Consider the following 21513-nt stretch of genomic DNA (forward strand, 5'->3'; position numbering starts at 1 on the left):
GCCTACTCGTGCACCACTCTACGGAGTGACGTATATGACTTGCTGCAGTTGTAGGAAATGTTTGCAATGAAGGAATACTGCGCCCACTCCCTCAATATAGTTCATAGTATTTGCTCTGATTGTAAAAAATGAACCAGTACTATCAATGGATTTAAAAATATGTTTGGTTTTTTTTATTTAAAATTCTGGGACTATGATGGGTCAATTTTTAAACCAAAAAAGTGTAGTGGACAATCCGCCTAAGTCTTTAGAATAAATGTGTCTTTAAAACATTTGCACATTATTACATACACCCTTTAACACAATAAAATCTGCTCATATCTTAACTTGCTATAACAGCAGTGGTTATATAGATGACTCAGTCTATTTATTACACAGCAGGGAGAGGCCACCTACAGACCTGCGGTAGAACCGGTACAGGGACAGTGCTCAATGTCAAATCTCAGTTGTGCAATCCTTAGGGCAATCACACCATTATGAAAATACTGAAGTGTAACAGGCTGGCTTCGTCCATTAAAGGGGCTATCCAGGAGTTTGCATTTTTTTTTTTTTTTGCTAGAGGGCTAAGATCTTACAGGCAGGTAGTTGCTAACTATTTGCCTATTCTGCCCAGTGCTGATGTCTGCTGGCTCAGAGAGGTCACAGACCGCTCCTCCCGGCGATTCAGCCGCTTCATTTAACATCACATCATTAGAGCAGCTCTTCCTTTTCCACTGTTGACGGGGTGTCACTGTCGACATTATGCTAAATGACAGCCAGCTCCCCGCAGTTAGGCAGCAGGGAGCCAGCAGTCAATCAGCAGGATTTCATCAGTGATACCCCATCAACAGAGTAGAGTACAAGCGATGAAGCTGTTGTCAATGTGATGTCACCAGAAGCAGGTGAATCGCCGGCAGGAGCAGTCCATGACTGAGCTGGCAGAGTTAACCGCCGAGCAGAACAGGAAAGTAGTTAGCAACTACCAACAGTACATGTTGGTCCTTAGACCCATATGAAAAACATAAGCAAAATCCCAGATAAACTTTCAAAGTATAGATTCACCTTCTGGGAGCTTAAAAGGCAACTGTAAGAAAGTACACTAGGTCAATATTATGGAATCATGGGTTGTACATCTTCTGTTGCATCTAGAGGAGAGAATGCTTCTAGGAAAGGAAACAAAATGTGATGGAGACAAACTACAGGGATCCTGTCAGCAGGATTTCACCATCCAAATTATGTATCTGTGGCTGTGGCTCTTTCAAAGACAAATCCAGCAATACCTTTACATGGTGGACTGTTCCTCCATTGATGAAAATCATGGTTTGAATTGATATGCAAATGAGCCGGAAGGACTATGATACATCGGAAGCCTCTGTCACTCCAGCTCTGTTCCCAGCCTAGCGCTGCCTCCTCCTACTTGACTGATTGCTTGAAGCCACACAGCATAGAGGCTACGGAGTCGTCAGTCAAGGAGGAGGAGACGAAGCTGGGTGAGGAATAGAGCTGGAGTGACAGAGGCGTCAGATCTACAAATAGCTCTTCAGCCTCATTTGCATATCAATTCAAAAAAGCTGATTTCTCAGTAATGGAGGAATGGACAGGTCATGTAAAGGTATTGCTAGACTTATCTATAAAAGAGCTACATGCACATATAGTTTGGGGAAGGGAAATCCTGCGGACAGATTCTCTTTTACCTGCCAGAAAAACCTCTAATAGAAAGTTAGAGGAACAGAGGAATTCCAGAGTGGACCCTGCTATTGGGGCTATATTATGTGTCCAAACCGCACCCCTTAAGCATTTTACTGAACCAAACTCAGGTCATCATAAAAGCCATGGTGAAGTAAATAAGGTTTAGTAGAATTACAAGGGTTCAGGCATTGTAGCCATAATATGGATGTTTAAAGGGGAAATCCAATCTCCAAGATCCCTATCCCAATATGTAGTAGGTGTAATAATAATAATAATAATATTAGCAAATACCTCCAATTAGAAATGTAGCATAGTTTTTTGGATTCGCTATGTCTCTTTCCTCATGTGCAGAGCATTGCAGGACCTTAGGTATCCACTGTCACTATATCAGTGGTCGTAACCATGGATATCTAAGGTCCTGCAATGCCTGCACATGAGGAAAGAGACACAGCAAATCAGAAAAACTATACTACATTTCTAATTGATGTATTTGCTAATATTAATATTATTACACCTACTACATGTTGGGATAGGATCATGGAGATGGGAATACCCCTTTAAAGTTATTCTTTGGCCAATATCATGCAAAAAATTGCCCAGTCTGGTTACAAAGATCCAAAACCAGGTAGGTAAAACAAAAATAAATAGAAACAAATAGAGTTTGACATACAGATAAGTGAAGCAAAAACCATGCAAGGAATTAATTGCACACAACAACATTACCTTCTGAACCTGGTAAATCTGTACAAAAATAAAGAGAAAGCGACCATCAGAAGAGAGAAGAAAAATAGCAAGCAGATACAACATGACAGAGCGGCGAGAAGAGGCTCCTGTGGCGATAATACCTCACCATTACATAAGGGCTTAGCTGATCACTCACAGAACGTCACAGCGTTTCCAGTGTCTTATATCAGATGAGCTTACACATTACACCAACAGTGAAGTTAACGAGATTTCTCAGTGTCAAATAAAGTCACAATCTTATATAAACCGATTTCCTGGCGTTAAAAACTGTGTTATAGGTTACATCTTTGCACAGTACAGCTTCTCATTGAACACTGGCGAGTGCAGGAACCCTGCAGAGAAGCCGAGACATTTATACATATAAGCCAAAGGCTGGACGAGGTGAGCAGCCTAAGCCTCACACACTCACAAGGATTGGCAGCATCTAGAGGACAATCCAGGTCAGGCTGGCACATGACATACCTAGAATACTCCACCATGTCTGTGACTTAACAGGGTTTTCCCACAAACTAAAATACATTTTAATCAATAGATCTTGGAATAATAATAATATTCACAATTGGATGTTTAAATAAAATGTCCCTGTGCTGAGATAATCTTATAAATGTGCCCCTGCTGTGTACTGTGTAATGGCTGTGTCTGACCGTGCAGGAACATGGTCTGATCATACCACAGCTCCTGGGCAGGGGGGGAGGACAAAAGAGTATACAGACATTACAGTATGGGATCTTTCTTTGAGGTAAAACATTGTTTAAAAACAGGCAGGGAAAAAAAAAAAAGAATCAGCTGCGATCCCATGATGTCCTGTCTGTATACTCTCTTACTTCCCCTCTGCCCAGGAGCTGTGGTATGATCAGACCATGTTCCTGCATGGTGAGACCCAGCCATTATACAGTACACAGCAAAGGCACATTTATAAGATTATTAGTGTTGAGCGAGTATGTTCTGTTCCGAGTATGCTCGGGTCGAGCACCGAGTAGTTACAGCTGCTCGGTGATATGGTTGAATCGCTCCCTTGTGCATGATTTGCAACTGTTTGACAGCTTTATTACATGTGAGGAATGTCTATTTCTTACACATCCCTCACATGTAATAAAGCTGTCAAACAGTCGCAAATCATACACACGGGAGCGATTCAACCATATCACCGAGCAGCTGTAACTACTCGGAGCCTCGAACCAAAGTTTGGGACGTAAGAGCAGGATTGGTGGCTCAGCTCAAATAGGCTATTTCCACTAAATTTATTTACAACGCATCCGCTCACAATGATAAAATACTTAGCAGCATTCCTGTTTATGGGCTGGTAATAAGGGTTTCATGATCCGATAAAAAGGACAAATACTCCAATTCTAACTGCAGAATGTATCCTTGCAGGAAAAATTTACCGACTGCTCCTAATAGGCCACATATTACAATGCTGTTCATATAGTGAATTTTAAACACAGACTGGTCTCTGCACTTAGGTCATAGTAAAAGAGCAGTTCTTGACCTTAAGGCAGGAGATAAACACAAGTATGGGCAGAGTTACCTGTCTAGATGTGTATGCAGGGATTCAGCTAATCACTTAAGCTGGTCTGTATGGGAGGGGTTGTCAGATGAAAAATCGCAACTTGTGTCCGAGGAGGCCCTGTTCATTCACATTAATGACCTCAATGTGATGTAACAGCTGGAAAAAGCTCCTAACAAATTTCTGGCAGATGTCTGCAATAGATCCCAATGTGTATAGGGATATGTTGCCCAACAATTCAGCCATGGGGCATAATAGTTGCTAATAGTGCTACTATAAGTCATGCCATATTGATGCAGGCATGGCAAAAAACGGGTTCAAAAAGATTAGAGACTGCATCCAGTGGATTGCCTTTATTCTGCTACAACTGATACAAAAGTGAGAAACTTTCGACCCTTAAAGGGAATCTGTCAGCAGGTTTTAGCTACCTCATCTGAGAGCAGCATAATGTAGGCAATGAGACCCTGAATTCAACGACGGATCACTTAGTTTACTGGGTGCAGCAGTTGTGACACTATCAGAGTTCAAAAATCTGCCCCCGCCCTCACCAGGCTCTCTATGTAAATTGTCCATTAACAGAAAGCTGATAACTAGAGGAGTGGGCATGTTTGGACCTGGGTTCACGCAAGCTGTAGTCTAGGCAGTGATAATCTCCTGGTGATAAGTTCTTCATTGTATGGAAACAACAGCACACAGCCTAATAAGGGACATCGCTGTTTCTCAGCTGTTACTGTCCTCTGATTACAAAGCAAAAACCCGTTGACAGATTCCCTTTAACACATTTATGAGCATTCGGCAAATGCTGCTGCTTCTGTATCTGAAATTGGATGCTATCATTACTCTTCTGAGTAGGGCAGAAGAGAAACAACGTCAAACTTTTTTTCTTTACCGACTTATTCCAAAACCTAGCTGTAAAATTGCATTGATGACCCATGAATTGGATATTCCGACATGGGCGCCTGAAATTTCCTGCAGTGCACACCCAGAGTGTGCAAGAGAGAATTATTTTTGGATAGCATTGGGAACCATATTGAATAAAACTAAATACACAGTAATGCTTTTCTATATTTGAGCAGCTCCTATCCTGGGTTAATCTTGCATCTGGCGGCTCTGTTTTCCCATGGACTTGCATTTGGGTGTCAGAAGATAATGCCAGAGAAGGACGCTCTCTGATGGTCATTGTTACATTTGTCACAGTGTTGTGCCATTTTGGCATTTCTTTGCTTCACTTTCTAGAGAACCATTATGTCTCTGAAAAGTGCAGCACTTCATTCTTTCCAGTAGCCAATAAAGGAACTTGGCGTCCGTCAATGCCATCTTTTGATATGCCATACGGATTTGTCTCAAGTCTCATGGTCCAGTAGCTGAGAATGAGATGCACTGCAGATTACATACATTATCTGTAACAACTAATTCAGAAAGTATGGAAATTATAAAAGTGCTCCATAAGGCCCCTATACACACTAGATACGGGAATTGTCAACCAAACCGCTAATTTCATTGGGATCAGCCATCCATCTAGTGATATTGTGTATGGTGGACTCTAAATTTCGACCAACAGATAGACACATTTACACTACCTGCAGTCAAGTCTATTTTTCCCCATTTTGAATGGACGAAACCTTTAAGGACTGAAAGCCTCATATGTAAAAAGTAGAAAACTAATGGAACTTTCAACTTTCCTACTGCAGGTTTGTTGAGTTCATTTTTTACATGGTGCTCTCACTTCAGTATTAAGTACTTGAAAGAATTTCTTGTTGATTTATGCCATTCACCACATTTTGTTTTATACTTAATGTCACTTAAAAGCCTTCTCCCTAGTCCTTAAGTGTTTCTGGTAGGCTGTATAGAGGTAGAGGACTACTTCAGAAGAGACATGTAAGCATAAAGCAGGAACATTCCAGTATTTGCCATCAACATCATGAAGAAGCACTGAAATATCTAAAGAAGCATGGCATTTAGAAAGTTCTACAAAATTTTACAGCAAGTCCTAGACATTGGCCTGCGACACCAGAACCACCACCCCTATGTGGGGCCATTATTCTGTATTGAGGACTATGTGGGGCCCATTATTCTGTATAGAGGACTATGTGGGGCCCATTATTCTGTATGGAGAAAAGACTACGTGGGGCCCATTATTCTGCATGGAGGACTATGTGGGGCCTATTATTCTGCATGGAGGACTATGTAGGGCCCATTATTCTGTATACAAGTTGGCCTGCGACTTTGCCCAAGTTTTTCATTTTGGTCCTCTGCATGTTTCAGTTTGACTTCCCTGCTTTAGATGGTTGGTGAATCATAAACAATCTGGGTTAACATGGTCGGGATTGCACATTATGACCATGGCCAGCTAAAAAGGGTGAAAAACCATAGAGCGTGACACTTATGTCAATGAGGAATATGCTATTTGGAATTCCATGAGTCAGGGAAAACGTTGCAATCTTCTTGAGCAATGAAATAAAATGTGTGACATTTCCTCTAATATGAGCTATCTAACAGCCAAATGAGTGTCCTGCTCACCACTATTTGCATGGGCTTCCTTAAATCATGTACACTTAAGTTGGCTGAGAGGTAGGAGGACTATGATCCATCAACAAGACAACTGCCAGTATATTATCTTACGGAGAGGGGGACTGATGGGTTTGTTCAAATCCAACACTGCAGCTGTCCCATAGTTAGCTGCACCACCCAAACTTATTATTACATGCTGTTGGACATATGGGGATTCACTTTAGTAATGATGTACTGTATTTTATTCTAGGTATACCACTCCAGTGTACACTATATAATTATCAATAACATATTTAGCCTCATTTCAGGAAGATCAGAACTGACCATGCACAATATCCTCTAGTTCAGGCATTTATGGACAAAATATATACTCAAATCTATACCCAATGTTTGCGACTACTATGGAAAGTTTCATTAAGTGAATAGCAATGTCCATTGAGTCATTATCTTATAAGAACATGAAAGCATACACTATTCACATAGAACATTACAGGTATAAGACACCTAGTCTTTTTAGTTTGAAGTTCCTTATAGTTCTTATTGCCTACAGCCCTATCATGGGTTTTATATTATGATATATTATTACCTCTTTCTGCTGCCTTTCCAATTCCTTCATACGAATCTCTCGGGCTTCAGCTCGCGCCGCTCGCTTGGCCGCCAACCGCGCCTCTGCCTGCGAAACCATGAACATAAGAAAACTTAATACACAATATTTTTGGCATGAAACACAAAAAGATGTAACAACAGTAATTAGTCTACTGTCCATATTGATTCTCCTAGAACTGGTTTTAGTGTCCTTCAGTTATTATATACACACAGTGCCATTGTATCACAGTACATAAGGCAGGTATAACAAGAACATACACAGAACACTAATGTCTAAATAAAGATAAAGTGAGAACATTACCTACCTAATCTATAAGAAATATCATGGCTTGTGTTTAGAATTTGCTAATCAGCTGTTATCTTGTGAGAAGGCCAAGTTTATCACGGGACCTGCTTCTGTTTTTCGCAAGAATGATATGGTCCAGATGCAGATAAAGATTTATTCACATTTTTATGCCTTTTTTGCTACAAGTAACATTAAACATAAAACGTAATAACATTCTTAAAAAAACAGCAAAATTGGAACCAAATTGCAAAATGGCATGTGTGAATACAATTTTGGAATGTATCCCCAAAAAACCAACAACACACGTAAAACCTGAAGAAGGACTCATTGTTCAGATATAACAAAAAAATGTCTGATTTTCATCCACAAAACACACATGATTTTTCATCTGGATTGTCATTTCGTTTTACACATCAGCAGTAGGGATGAGCAGACCTGTGGAAGTTCAGGTTCGGCCGAACTTGAGTCCAAAGTTCGGTTCGGGTACCAGAATTCGACCCCAAACACAAACCCCATAGAAGCCAATGGGGTCCCGAACTTTGGTGCTGTAAAATGGTTGTATTAAGGGCTATGAGGCTGTAAAAGGAAGCAAAATGGGGACAAGAGCAGGACAACTGCCCTGCAACAAATGTGGATAGGGAAATTACTTAAAATAACATAGAATAAAAAGATATATAAAAAACAATAATCTTGAACCAAGAGGCAGAGATCCAAGTGGAGGAGTGGAGCAGTGCCTGGCGTGGGTAGTTTACTGTACTTATTAATAAATGAAAAATATGAAAAATATTTTTAATAACCAGCCAAGGGAAAGCAGACAGCTGTGAGCTGGTCTTATTATCCTGTTCTCTAGGCTGCGTAGGTCACTCGCCGTCATGTCTCACGGGCGATGATGTTATTGACATCAACACTCATGAGACATGACCGCGAGTAACCTATGAAGTGTCCTTCTCAGAACGACGCTCCATAGGTTGCAGGAGAGAATCATCGCTGGTCGTCGTGGGAACCACAATGGATTACGCCAAAGCTGCTAGGATGATTTTTTAATAAATGGGTGAACCAGGGAATGTGTGGGTAGTCTTTATTCAAATAAACTTTTTTTTCCTGTGTGTGTCCTTTTATTTTTAAATATGAGGTTAGTAATGGGGTATCTGATCGACATCTCTCCATTATTAACACCTTGGCTTGATGCCAGCTGACATTACACAGATGACATCAACCCAAAACTATTACCCCGATTGCCACCGCACCAGGACAATCAGGAAAAGCCGAGGCTAAGTGCCAGAATTGGCGCATCCAATGGTTGCGCCATTTCTAGGGTGGCTGAAGGCTGGTCTTATTAGGTTGTGAAGGGAATATCCATGGACCTTCCCAGCCTAATAATATCAGCCCCCAGCTGTCTGCTTTGCCTTAGCTGGCTATTAAAAATAGGGGGGACCCCAAGTCTTTTTTATTTAGAAGGTGTATTTAAATGTTTGGCCTCATCATTTGTGCACCAAGCGCCTGTACCTGGTTTGAACAGTCATTTTGTGGTGACAGACTAACAATTGCAATGTATCCATATAAAATGCTATACAGTTTGCCTGTTTGGCTTATATTTTTTTCCCACACCCATAGACTTAAATAGGCGAGTCTCATCTGAAAAATACGGAAGAGACTAGTGCATGCTGCAATTTATTTCATGCAGACTTTTGTTACCAGTGAAAAAAAACAGTCTAACTGAATAATATTGGTCCGAGGCCTGCCTGCGTGAGGTCAATTTTTTTCCACAAGCGGATCGAAAGTATGGTTGTGTGAACGTAACCTTATAATGGACCAAATTAGGAACCAATTTTGTGTGCAAATGAGAGGCACACATAGGTTCAGGAGTGTGCAGGCTGCCTGCTAACATAACACAGAATAAAGAATCCCACATATCCCAGTACTATGCACCAATAACCTGTCTCCCCCGGAAGGTAAAGAGCTTCAATCAGATCGGTCTCCAAATTTCACATTAAAAACAGCATACATTTCCAAACCAATCCCTTAGACCTGAGGAGGAGGATGTACTTACTTTGAAAATACATGTCTGAATGGTTATCCAATCCTGATATTGACCATTTCATGAGTCCAATCTAGTCTGTGCCCAGTCTAAGGCAAGGGCTGCACTGCACCATTATGCGGTGCTTACTGATTGATTTTAACTATATACAGTAGCTACAGTCTAAAGCAATACATTGAGTGGTATGAGATTGAGAGGACTGCAGCTGCCACTTAGTTAAAATAAATCATTAGTGCTACAAAACGTCAGTGTGTATCTTAGGTCTAACGGGTGAAGCTTGTACTGAACAGTGGAAATTTTATTTTCATAAGGATTTTACAGCCATTCGGACAAGGATTTTCAAAGTAAGCACACAAGTTTCATCAGGCCGAAAAGATCCAATTACCAATCTATACAGTTTCTAACGAATCTGCTTTAATATTTTACAGCAAAGTTTACCAAGGGGACCCATCACGGAGCACGTACAGAGAATAGCAGAGACATAACACAATTATAGACACATACAGGGAGGCCCCTAGCTTCTCACTTCACTCAACAAGGAATTTGTGGCGCTGTTTGCTTTGCTTTGTTAATAGTATTACATCCTAAAGAGCTTTCCACATTATACATGAAAGTTGTATTTTTACATTCATGCAACGCTTTATGAAAGAGAAGTATATACACGAATATTGTGGTAGAAATCTGACCAGTAAGTTTTACAATTGTGGATTTTCAATGCCAAACCCATTATTATCACACTGTCCTGTGGCTGCTTTCTGGATTATTGCAGCTGTCTGTGATCCAAGCATCTTTCTACCACAAAAGCAGAAAACTAAACCTGACATACAGTACAGACCAAAAGTTTGGACACACCTTCTCACTTAAAGAAGTTTCTGTATTTTCATGACTATGAAAATTGTACATTCACACTGAAGGCATCAAAACTATGAATTAACACATCAAGAGAATGCCAAGAGTGTGCAAAGCAGTCATCAAAGCAAAAGGCGGCTACTTTGAAGAACCTTGAATATAAGACATATTTTCAGTTGTTTCACACTTTTTTGTTAAGTATATAATTCCACATGTGTTAATTCATAGTTTTGATGCCTTCAGTGTGAATGTACAATTTTCATAGTCATGAAAATACAGAAAAATCTTTAAATGAGGTGTGTCCAAACTTTTGGTCTGTACTGTATATACTTGATAACTGTCGGCTAACTCTCCCTATACTCCCTTAAAGGCTATGTACATTTTTTTTAAAATATAGTTCATTTGATTCCTAAATGCTACGTTAAAGGGAATCTCTCAGCAGGTTTTTGCTACCTCATCTGAGAGCAACATAATGTAGGAAGAGACCCTGAATCCAGTGATGTATCACTTAGATGTAGCGTGAAGCAGAGCTGAGAAAGCTTCTCCCGCCCACACCAGGCTCTCTATGCACATTGTCTATCAACAGTGAGCTGCTTATCACAGGAGGGGGCGTGGTCAAACTAGCAGTCCTGTGGATTAATAAAAGTTTATGGGTCAGTGCGCTGTCTGAGAGAAGATGGACAGCACTAGGATGTGTCACACGGACGAGTAAAAAGAAACCTAACAGGGACACGCCGAAAAGAAAAAAAAATACGAAAGTTGGATCAATGTGCAAAATGTTTATCAGAGTGTCTGAAAATGAATAAAGGTAACCACTAACCAGGGTACAACATGGTGTCATCTGTTCTCCAAATAAAGGTCGCACACGCACCCAGCCATCCACATAACGAACGAATGTGGTGAAAGAAAATGTGATTTATTAGACCAGGCTACCTACTACCTCCCTCAGGTGCTCAATGCTCCAACTCTGATGCTCTTTAGCCCTTTGTAGGAGCTTTCAATGGTGGAAAGGCATCAGCATGGACATGTGGTGGGTGGCTACTTATCCCGCAACGTAGAAAACGGTGCACTGTCTGTATGGACACCTATCATAGAATGAGCCGTGCGGACATCGTATTGGGAGCAAGGGTGATGGGATGGGTACAGACACAGTTGGGGGTGGGTGGATGTGTGAGTAGGCAGTTTGGAGATATATTTTGTGCAGGGAATACAGCGAGGGGCAATTATTTATTCAGCGGCTCAGCGTAGGGCAGATATTTTTATTCACGAGCATTATAATGACACTGCTATCTTTAAAGGCTTAGTGTAGGGGTGTCCTGCAGAATACTGGAGAAGATGGAAGTCTGCGGAGACGAGCTGTGGATGAGAAAAGTCATCATGGAGTCTGGACAAGATGAAGAAGAAAAGAAAGAGAGCGACTCCAGAGACAACGTCATCTATCAGGTACCTGGATGTAAATGTTTTTTTTTGCGATACTGACAAATGCTGATATTTTTATTTATGTTAGGAGCATTAAAGGGGTTGTCCAAGTGTGTGATGAGTCTGCAGTCATTCTATGTGACTGCAGACTTCTGAATTCTCACAGTGCGCACTGCACGCTGTCAGGATTCTCTCGTGCTGGCTATTTACATACATGCCGTCACGTGCTGACTAGACATGCGTGGCCTCACTCAATGAAAATGAATTGAGCGAGGCCGGACACGTCTAGTCGGAATGTGGCCAGAAGTACACAAATCGCATACTTGTGCTCATATGACCGTCTACTCTTTCCACCGGCAAGGGAGAATCCTAAAAGCGTGCAGTGCATGCGCTGTGAGAATTCAGAAGCTTGCTGTCACGGGTGTGTCAGATGTGACAGACAGTCGCTGTGCATCTGTCTGCAGAAGGTCAGTGCTGCGTTTGGCATTGTAGACGTCTTCTTAATCCTTCTCACTTTTGGACCCAGCGGCAACCTCCATGCTGCTCTGATTGACACCCTGGTCTGGGTGTTTATAAACTCTCAGTCTGCTGCAGGGAGTCGCTGGTGATATTCACATTTTCCCTTGTGAAGACTTGGAGCTTTTGCAGTCGGCTAGCTTCCTCTCTGGTGCCCTTGGAGGACGCTTGGTGTTATCTCTCTGCTATCGGCTCAAGCTAAGTTTTCCCCCTTCGTTTGTCTCCCTGGTTGTCTTTAGTTTATAGTGGGGACTGACCAGCGCTCACCTCCTCCTCCCTATCAAGGGACTAGCTCTAGGGATACACAGGGCTTAGGTTTCATGCTTGGCGATTGGTGTGGAACCAATATAGGGAAGGTAGGGTAGGCAGGGTGTTATTAGATCAGCCTAGGGGTCTCCACTCCCTCTTTCCCTAGTGTCTGGGCTTCCTTCCCCTCATCCCTTCATGTTGCACTTAGTCTTTCCCACACGGTGTGTGACACTTGCAGTCACAGAGAGACTGCAGACTTTCATCTCAAACCTGGATAAGCTCTTCAATTATAAAATGAAGCCCTGTAGCCAATCCTAACTGTGCAATATACTCACTGTCAGGATTCAGCTCTGCCTGCAGGTTTTCATATGGCCACTTCACTCATATGCAATTTTCAATCTTACGGCCACGTGACAAAGAGCTTCTCTTCCTGCTTCTCTCAGTTTCTCACTGAACATTGAGAGATATAAGGAGAGCAGCTAGTCGGCACGTGACTAAGTGTGCAAATTGCATATGTGCTTGGAAGGTGGAGGGAGAAGCCAAACAGAATTCTTGCCCCAGGGTCCAGAAAACCTAGATACACTTCTAGAGCCTTGGGCACCCATGACCGTGCCAAAACCACTTTCACATGGCTACAAAATTAGGAACGGCTTCATATTAGTTTGTGATCCTGTTCTATGGAAATTGTTGGATTCAGGTGACATTATTCCAATGTGTAAGGCCACCTTATTGGAACAAATATCAAGTTCATTCTAATGACATGGTAGAGCCTGTACTCCATTCTGCAGGTGCAGATTTCATCCTTGTAAATTCAAAAAGTGAAATCTGCAGTCAAATCTGTACCAAAACCAAATCTGATTTTAAGGCTACAGTCACACGGCTGTAGATTCTCACTCTGACAAATAACACTCTGGTCAGAGTTTGGTCAGAACGTCAGCATAATGTGATCTGATTCTCTTGGATGTGAGAATTGGAGAACATTGCCAGAAGACGGAGAACAACATTTCTCAATTTTGTGAGTCTGTAGAAATTAAGACTGCGCTCGGATATCATCCGAGCGCAGCCCAATGTTTTTCACGCACTCATAGACTTGAAAAGGTGAGTGTCCTCTGATTTCAAAGTGAAATTGCAGCATGCAGATTCTGTCAGTGAATAAAAAAAACAAGAAAAAAAAAAATCAGACATCACTACTACCCCATTGAACAACACTGGTCCGAGTGCTAGCCGATAAAAAAAAAAGAAAAAAACTGATAGCACTCATCTAATAAAAACGCTGGTGTGAGTGAGCCCTAATGCAAACTCTCAGCGTGTTTCTGCAGAAAACCTGCCCTGTGTGAACATAGCCTTAAAGGGAATCTGTCACCCCCTGGGAGTTATCAGACCTCCACTATGGCCATACAGGGTATAGAAAAGTAAATCTATACTTACCTGTATGGCCCATAGAAGAGGTCTGATTGCAGAGAAATGTGTTTTTATAAACTCCGCTTTGCACAGGCTTGTCGTCTGCCGGACGCCAAGAAATCCCCTCCTAACTGTTTATTATTCCCCCAAATCCCCGCCTATATGCTTAATTATCATTTTCCCCCCACCTCCCCTGCACGTCACAGGGCCCTGTGACGTGCTCTGTGCTCCCTGACTTCCCGGGCATAGACAAAGCACCGCTCACATAGAGCTCACATAGAGCGCGCTTTGCTTCACCCCGGCCCCGTCTCTCTGTGCTCTGCGCCGCAGGTTTCAATTGCGCAGGCGCCAGGGAGTCACTGTCATTTCCCTTGCGTACGGGGATTTCGGGGAACAATAAACAGTTAGGAGGGGATTTCTTGGAGTCCGGGGGATGCCAAGCATGTGCAAAACAGGGTTTATAAAAACACATTTCTCTGCAATCAAACCTCTACTATGGGTCATACAGGAATGTATAGATTTACTTTTCTATACCCTGTATGGCCATAGTAGAGGTCTGATACCTCCAAAGTGGTGACAGATTCCCTTTAACACAGGTGTTGGGATTCCTCAATATATTTTAATTTGTGAATGATTTTTGTGCCAGTTTTAAAAGTGAACCTTTGACATGTCGAATCACCACAAGGAGGATTCACCTTGTGCATTCATTCGCTTCATTAGGCTTTCATAGATCTTACAATTAAGGCCACGGCCCCACTATCAGTATTCAGTCAGTATTGTTTCTCAGGAGTGGAAGATAAAACCAGGTGAGAAACAATCAGAGAAAAGGTATAATAGAAACAAGTCACCAATTCTACATTTATCACCCACTCCTGGTTTTGTCTCCCACTCCTGAGAAAAAATACTGACAGAATACTGACCAAATACTGATAGGGGGCCGTGGCCTAAGAATGGATCTCTCTAAAAGGTTAAATTGAGAAGGAAGACGTGCGGCCGGAGACGCCCCTGATGGCTCGTATAACAACCCATAGGAAGGAAGACAACTAAATTAACATACACATTTTACTAACACAGGAAACCTCAGAATAACCGCGGCTACCCCTAACAGAAAGCACAATGGGAAGGGATAAACCTTTTCCATTTCATTGCTGCAGTAATTACCGTATATGTTATGTATGCAGGACTACTACTTAAAGAGTAGTACATATATAGCAAGTCCTCAGCTTTCCTATTCCGTCCAGCAATCAGAATTCTTTTCAACTATTCAGTTCTAACTATTTCGGCAAAAGTTGTGTAAGACTAGGTGCATTCATAAGCAAAGTAAAACAACTCCTTTAAGGCTGTTTGGATCTTCGGCACGGAGAGGTGACCCCTGCTTGGTACAGCATATAGAAACCAACAAAGCAAAAGTTTCCAGCTGAAACTTTCTGCAGAAGCTGGGTAAGGCAAAGTGCCCACTCCGTTCCTGCACTTAGCTGATAGTATATGCCAGTGTATACTTTACCATACGCCCCCAGGTAGAAATAGGTTTGTTCTGGCCACTATCTGGCTTGAATGCTTCTTAAAAAACGCACTCCCACCAAACTTTTTGCTTCCTAAACCTGAGTAAATGTAGATGTAGTATTGTGCGTGGTAATATACTCTTCGATGGCCATCTTCCCCAGTTTCCAGCACTGCTCCAGTCATCTTCTCTTACGTGACAGCTATTTTGCCTTGTGGGATCACACTGTGCTCTACGGCCCCGAATTATCAAAGCTTTTACGCTAAGAAAGTGCAGTGAGCACAAGCTTTGAAAAAGTCACAAAATTTTGTTGCAAATCAGAGTGGTGCCAAAATTTTGCAACTTCTGCCATTTTCCCACCAGTTTTTCCCAGCTCGATCGAAATGGGCGCAGCGGGTAGGGGGGAATGACGAGCTGTGGCTATGTATATGCCAGAAATCTCACTACAATACCTGACTGGAGTAATAATTCGGAGTAATCATTGGCGTAGCGCATGTAGCTACATGTCACTTGTCCGACTCCACCTCATCAATACAAGCGGGGGAAAAAAAATATATATATATATATATATATATCGATGATTCCGGGGCCTGTGTGTGAGCCAAAAGTCTGTTTTACAAAGTAGTCGATGGAGCCTCGGCCTGACACTCTACAGACTTGCATTATAAAGTGACTTCCTACTTACACATAGACCGCAGTGTGAGCCGCCACGTGACGTAGAAGAGGACCAGAGCGGCATTACAAACTGGGGAAGATGGTGATAGCCGAGTATATTACCACACTTACACAGCTTTAGGCAATAAAAAGTTTGGTGGGAGTGATTCTTTAACACCATTATTTAAAAGGGGCTGTCCACTTTCATCTGTTTTTTCTTCCTCAGCAATGATTAAAATATCAAACTCAAGCTTTACTCACTCTCCCCTGGTCCAGCGCTACCTGTTGCCACTGTTCAACATCGGAGCTCAATGATTAGGAACTTATATTTTCTGATTTAAGATTAATCTTAAATATGACCCTGGTACAATAGAAAGGCTAAGCCCTGTATAGACAACCCCAAATCATGCCAAGATCTTGTTTAAAAACATTTGGAGATTATTTTCACACATAATCCAAACACTATTAATCCAGTTTCTGGAGACTGGTACAATCTGCTCTGATGGTGAACAGATCCACATACAGACAGCTGGATCCTCTTACCCACTGCATCAACTCACCAACACTGACAGGGGCACCATACACTGCGGTCTCCACACCAACTTTCCACATAAACTACGCCTGGATGGAAAATGCACAGTTCACCAGGCTCTCCACTTGCCACATGGCAGGAACCATTGTGCCATGGTTGAATTCCTCAGAATTGTATCTCAATGGTGAAAGTTTACATCAATATTTAACTGTAATTTCACTAAAAAAACTGGAACAATATAAAGAAACTTTATAAAGTCCCCTGTTCCAACAATGGAGTGTTGCTTTCATGCAGCATTCTTCAGAAGCATGCAACTCATTAAAGGGAATCTGTCACCCCCTGGGAGATATCAGACCTCTACTATGGGCATACAGGTGATATAAAAGTAAATCTATACATACCTGTATGGCCCATAGTAGAGGTCTGATTGCAGAGAAAAGTCTTTTTATGTACTCCGTTTTCCACAGGCTTGGTGTCCCCCGGACGCCAAGAAATCCCCTCCTGTTTATTATTCCTGCGCAATAGAACCCTGCGGCGCAGAGCACAGGCAGATGGGGCCGGGATGAAGCAAAGCGCGCTCTATGTGAGCTCTATGTGAGCGGCGCTTTGTCTATGCCCGGGGAGTCAGGGAGCACAGAGCACGTCACAGGGCCCTGTAGGGTGGAGGGAAGGGGGAGAATATGGTAACTAAGCATATAGGGGGGGATTCCCGGGAATAATAAACAGTTAGGCGGGGATTTCTTGGCATCCGGGGGATGCCAAGCCTGTGGAATACAGAGTGGATAAAAACACATTTCTCTGCAATCAAACCTCTGCTATGGGCCATACAGGTAAGCATAGATTTACTTTTCTATAACCTGTATGGCCATAATAGAGGTCTGATAACTCCTAGGGGGATTGACAGATTTCCTTTAAAGATTTGGTGAGCACTAGCATACTGCATTTCCATCCTGACGGTTGTACAGTATTATTGGTAGCTAGGCCCCAATACGTGCCCCTGCAACATTTTAGGAAGCACACACAGGTAATATGTCACATGAAAGCTATTTAACAACATGATACAAGCACATTTGTAGAAACTGTTACAGCTGTGCAACATCCATCATATTTATAAAAAAAGAAAGGTCAGACAACTGAGGAGATATGAAAGTTCCACTATTTCATTGGCCTTGGCCACATGATGTCCACCTCTCCACCAAAAATACAAAGGAGGAAAGGATCCACACAAGAACAAGTTTACACATTTAGATTAGAAGTAAAAAATCCCATCTTAAGTCCAGGTCAGCACAAGTATCATGGAGAAACATTCTGTTACAAGCACACATTTATTTAGTTTATATTAACTGATGCCTATGTAAGTGCATGTAAATAGCAGGCGGTTCTTGTACCCGTCCGCTCTAAGCGCACAAAGTTGCACACGGACAGGAGTGGCCTGATATGTTCAGCTCTCATCTGCACTTGGCCTAAGGGCTTGTTCAGACAAGCACATTATAAGGAGGAGGTGTGTGCTGTCCATGTAAAATTTAGACAACACACTGACCAATGTAATTCAATAGAGCTGATAGATGACACTATCCTCTCCCATATTTCAGATGAGACTTTCCCCTTCAAGTTTATGGGTGCACAAAAAAAGGAAAAAAAGATGCAGACATGGACAAACTGCAGATGCAACGCAGGCAAAAAATACTACGGGGAAGCCACGCAGGCAAAAAATACTACGGGGAAGCCACGCAGGCAAAAAATACTACGGGGAAGCCACGTAGGCAAAAATACCAGGGAGAAGGCACGCAGGCAAAAAATACTACGGGGAAGCCACGTAGGCAAAAATACCAGGGAGAAGGCACGCAGGCAAAAAATACTACGGGGAAGCCACGCAGGCAAAAAATACTACGGGGAAGCCACGCAGGCAAAAAATACTACGGGGAAGCAACGTAGGCAAAAATACCAGGGAGAAGCCACACAGGCAAAAAATACTACGGGGAAGCCACACAGGCAAGAAATACTATAGGGAAGCCACGCAGGCAAAAATGCTACGGGGAAGCCACACAGGCAAAAATACTACGGGGACGCCACACAGGCAAAAATACTACGGGAAACCACGCAGGCAAAAATACTACGGGGAAGCCACGCAGGCAAAAATGCTACGGGGAAGCCACACAGGCAAAAATGCTACGGGGAAGCCACACAGGCAAAAATACTACGGGGACGCCACGCAGGCAAAAATACCAGGGGGAAGCCACGCAGGCAAAAATACCAGGGGGAAGCCACGCAGGCAAAAATACCAGGGGGAAGCCACGCAGGCAAAAATACCAGGGGGAAGCCACGCAGGCAAAAATACCAGGGGGAGGCCACACTGGCAAAAATACTACGGGGAAGCCAAGCAGATGGAATACAGAGGAAAATTGGTAAGGCTACATTCACCTGTTGTCCACGCGGACAAAAGAATCCGCACTTCTGAACTTACCCTAAGGCCTCGATCAGACGTCCCTTTTAATCTCGTACATTAAATAAAAGGACAGATCTTCATCAGTGTTTTGAATCAGATTTTTACCTATGCAACAGTTTTTACTGTCCATGTTTCATCAGTGATTTTTGCTTTTGTCAAAAAAATTAGCAACCTTCTCCTACCCATTAAAATATTCAAAACAAACGGCACACAGATTACACACAGATCACATCCGTGTGCTGTCTGATTTTCTTGGACTCTGGTTTTTCCATCGGTGACTCGGATCCAACACGGACACATCTCCGGTTTGAAAAAAAAGAAAAAAAAAAACCACGGATGTGTGAACAGACTCAGACTATGTTGGGTGAGTATTTTATCTATGAATGAGGCCTAACATGTGCAGCGATTTGTCTCTTCACTGGCAGGTAACTGTAAAAAGACCCACAGACGGCTGAGGGGTAGATACAAATATAACCAGACTAGATTCTGATTTATGAGCTAAACAATATGAGCTTATGGGTAATACATTTTATATGTGCTGATATAGAGTGGTAAGTGATAAGATCATGCTCATTATTTCAGTGTTTGCCTATGGTGACGATTAGACCTGCATCTTAGGCCTCATTCACACATACGTGTTCTATCTGTGATTTTCACGGATACAACATGTATCCATTATAGTCTATGGGGTTGTTCACATGTCCACGGAGACATATGGTCTGCTTTTTGTCTGGTAGCACTGATGACAAGGGTCAATACAAGTCTATGGGTCCGTGAAAACCACGTACAGCACACAGATGGCATCAGTGTACAGTCCGTATATAACATTGCAAAGGATAGGAGAAGCTTTGTACTTTATTTATCCATGTGTGAAAATCACCGATGACATACTGATCAAACAATGGTGACACGGGTACTAATTTTTAAGTGCATGAAAAACAGTAAATGAATGAGTTAGGAAGGGTTCAGACTTCTGTATATCACAGTCCGTATGTGGACCACAATAACCAAATTGACAGCATGTCTCCTAACCCGACCTCATAGTTCATGAGGCTGTTGAGTTTGCACAGACCAATGATTGGTCTAGTCGTTACATTCAGCATTCAGGCAGTGAAACCCAGTCTAAACCCAGTCTAAACCCAGCCTTAAGCCTCATTCACACATCGGTGTTGCATGTACGTGTTCTGTGTTTTTCACAGATACAACACATATCCATTATAATCTCTGGTACTATTCACATGTCCGTGTTATTATACAGACATATCTGTTTTATTCCGGTACCATGGATGACAAGGGACAATACAAGTCTATTGGTCTGTGAAAAACACGTACAGCACACGGATGGCATCAGTGTACAGTCCGTGATTAACACTGCAAAGTATATGAGAAGCTTTGTAATTTATTTATTTATCCTGCATGTTTAGGGGTACAAAATGACTTATTCGCCAGCATTGTATGTAGAATGGTAGCAGATCTGATGAAAACCTCATCACATCCTGCACGTGAGAACAACACATAAGGCGGGATAGATCTGTGGTGTTGGGTGTATTCAGCCCTCATATAATTGCCCAGACTGGATACAATAGTATTTACCTATCCTGAAAGAAGAACTAGTTCTGCATGTCCATCTGTCAGTCCTATACAGTAAATGGATCGGATATGTGCAAGTGGGACCTCGCCGCTCCATTCAAACTCAACCCAAGAGAAGAGGAATGAGGGATCGAGACCCCCATTCTAGTGGTTGTGGGGGGTCCTGATGCCAAGACCCTCAATGATCAGACATTGTGAACAGGTGAGAAGTGTGTTTGATGGAACTGATTATCTGTCATTACAAAAAGAAATCTCATTTCCTTAAGTAGCTGTAGTTGTGTATTAGCCTCCAAAAGATCTTGTGTGGAACCTGAAAATTTGGGATATTTTTCCTCGCTACTTAATATTCATCTTTTCTCTCTACATACAATACCCTGTAATGGCAACCTAGCATAGGCAGAAAACCAGACAAAACAAGTAACTACACAGACAATTGTTAAAAACCTGCATGAACCTGACTGACAACTAGTATGACTAAGGGCAAGCTGCTTCCTCTAATGGATATACTGTAACGATGATTAAAAAATACAGAATGTTACTTTTACATTAGCTTCATAGTTATTATAAAGTAATAATAGCCTCGTCAGGATTCTACAATGATTCAGTCATTTTATAGAAGCTAATACTAAATAGTTCTGCCAACAGTACTCCACCCAGCCGGTTACAGCCGAGAGACGCTTTATACACGTGTGCCGTCACCCGTAACTCAGGCTACACAGCTACATACAGCAAAATAAAGAGAACAGACCACACTATAAGGAAATGTCGTCTTCCTTTAAATCTTGAACATGCGCAATTTAGGCTGGCGGTAGGCACGCAACGTAGATTCATTTAAAGGGGTTGAATCTGCTGTGAAAAAGCTGCACCCACAAACCGAACAAGCGCTCAGGATTCTGGAAGGGTGTTCAGGATTTTTATTTATTTATTTTACACACTGCACCGATACCCAAAGCATCTGCGAATCCCCCCATCTCTTTGATTTGCCTTTCCTAAACT

General features: G+C 42.2%; 1 protein-coding gene across 15 annotated transcripts in view; it reads right to left on the bottom strand.

The window, feature by feature from the left end:
• Positions 1 to 21513, bottom strand: part of LRRFIP1 (LRR binding FLII interacting protein 1) — a 119492-nt gene that overhangs the window by 50644 nt on the left and 47335 nt on the right. For 12 of the 15 annotated variants that reach the window (XM_073646676.1, XM_073646677.1, XM_073646670.1 and 9 more), the window contains exons 2-3: positions 7017 to 7103; positions 2392 to 2409 (exon numbers count right to left, since the gene is read on the bottom strand). In XM_073646676.1, the coding sequence (XP_073502777.1) occupies positions 2392 to 2409; positions 7017 to 7103 (105 nt within the window). The remainder of the gene's footprint in view (positions 1 to 2391; positions 2410 to 7016; positions 7104 to 21513) is intronic. The other 3 variants (XM_073646672.1, XM_073646674.1, XM_073646673.1) reach the window with 1 other exon arrangement.

The sequence above is a fragment of the Phyllobates terribilis genome, unplaced genomic scaffold (genome assembly GCF_046119375.1).
Source record: "Phyllobates terribilis strain yellow unplaced genomic scaffold, ASM4611937v1 Scaffold_9__5_contigs__length_417890890, whole genome shotgun sequence".
Taxonomy (NCBI): Eukaryota; Metazoa; Chordata; class Amphibia; order Anura; family Dendrobatidae; genus Phyllobates; species Phyllobates terribilis.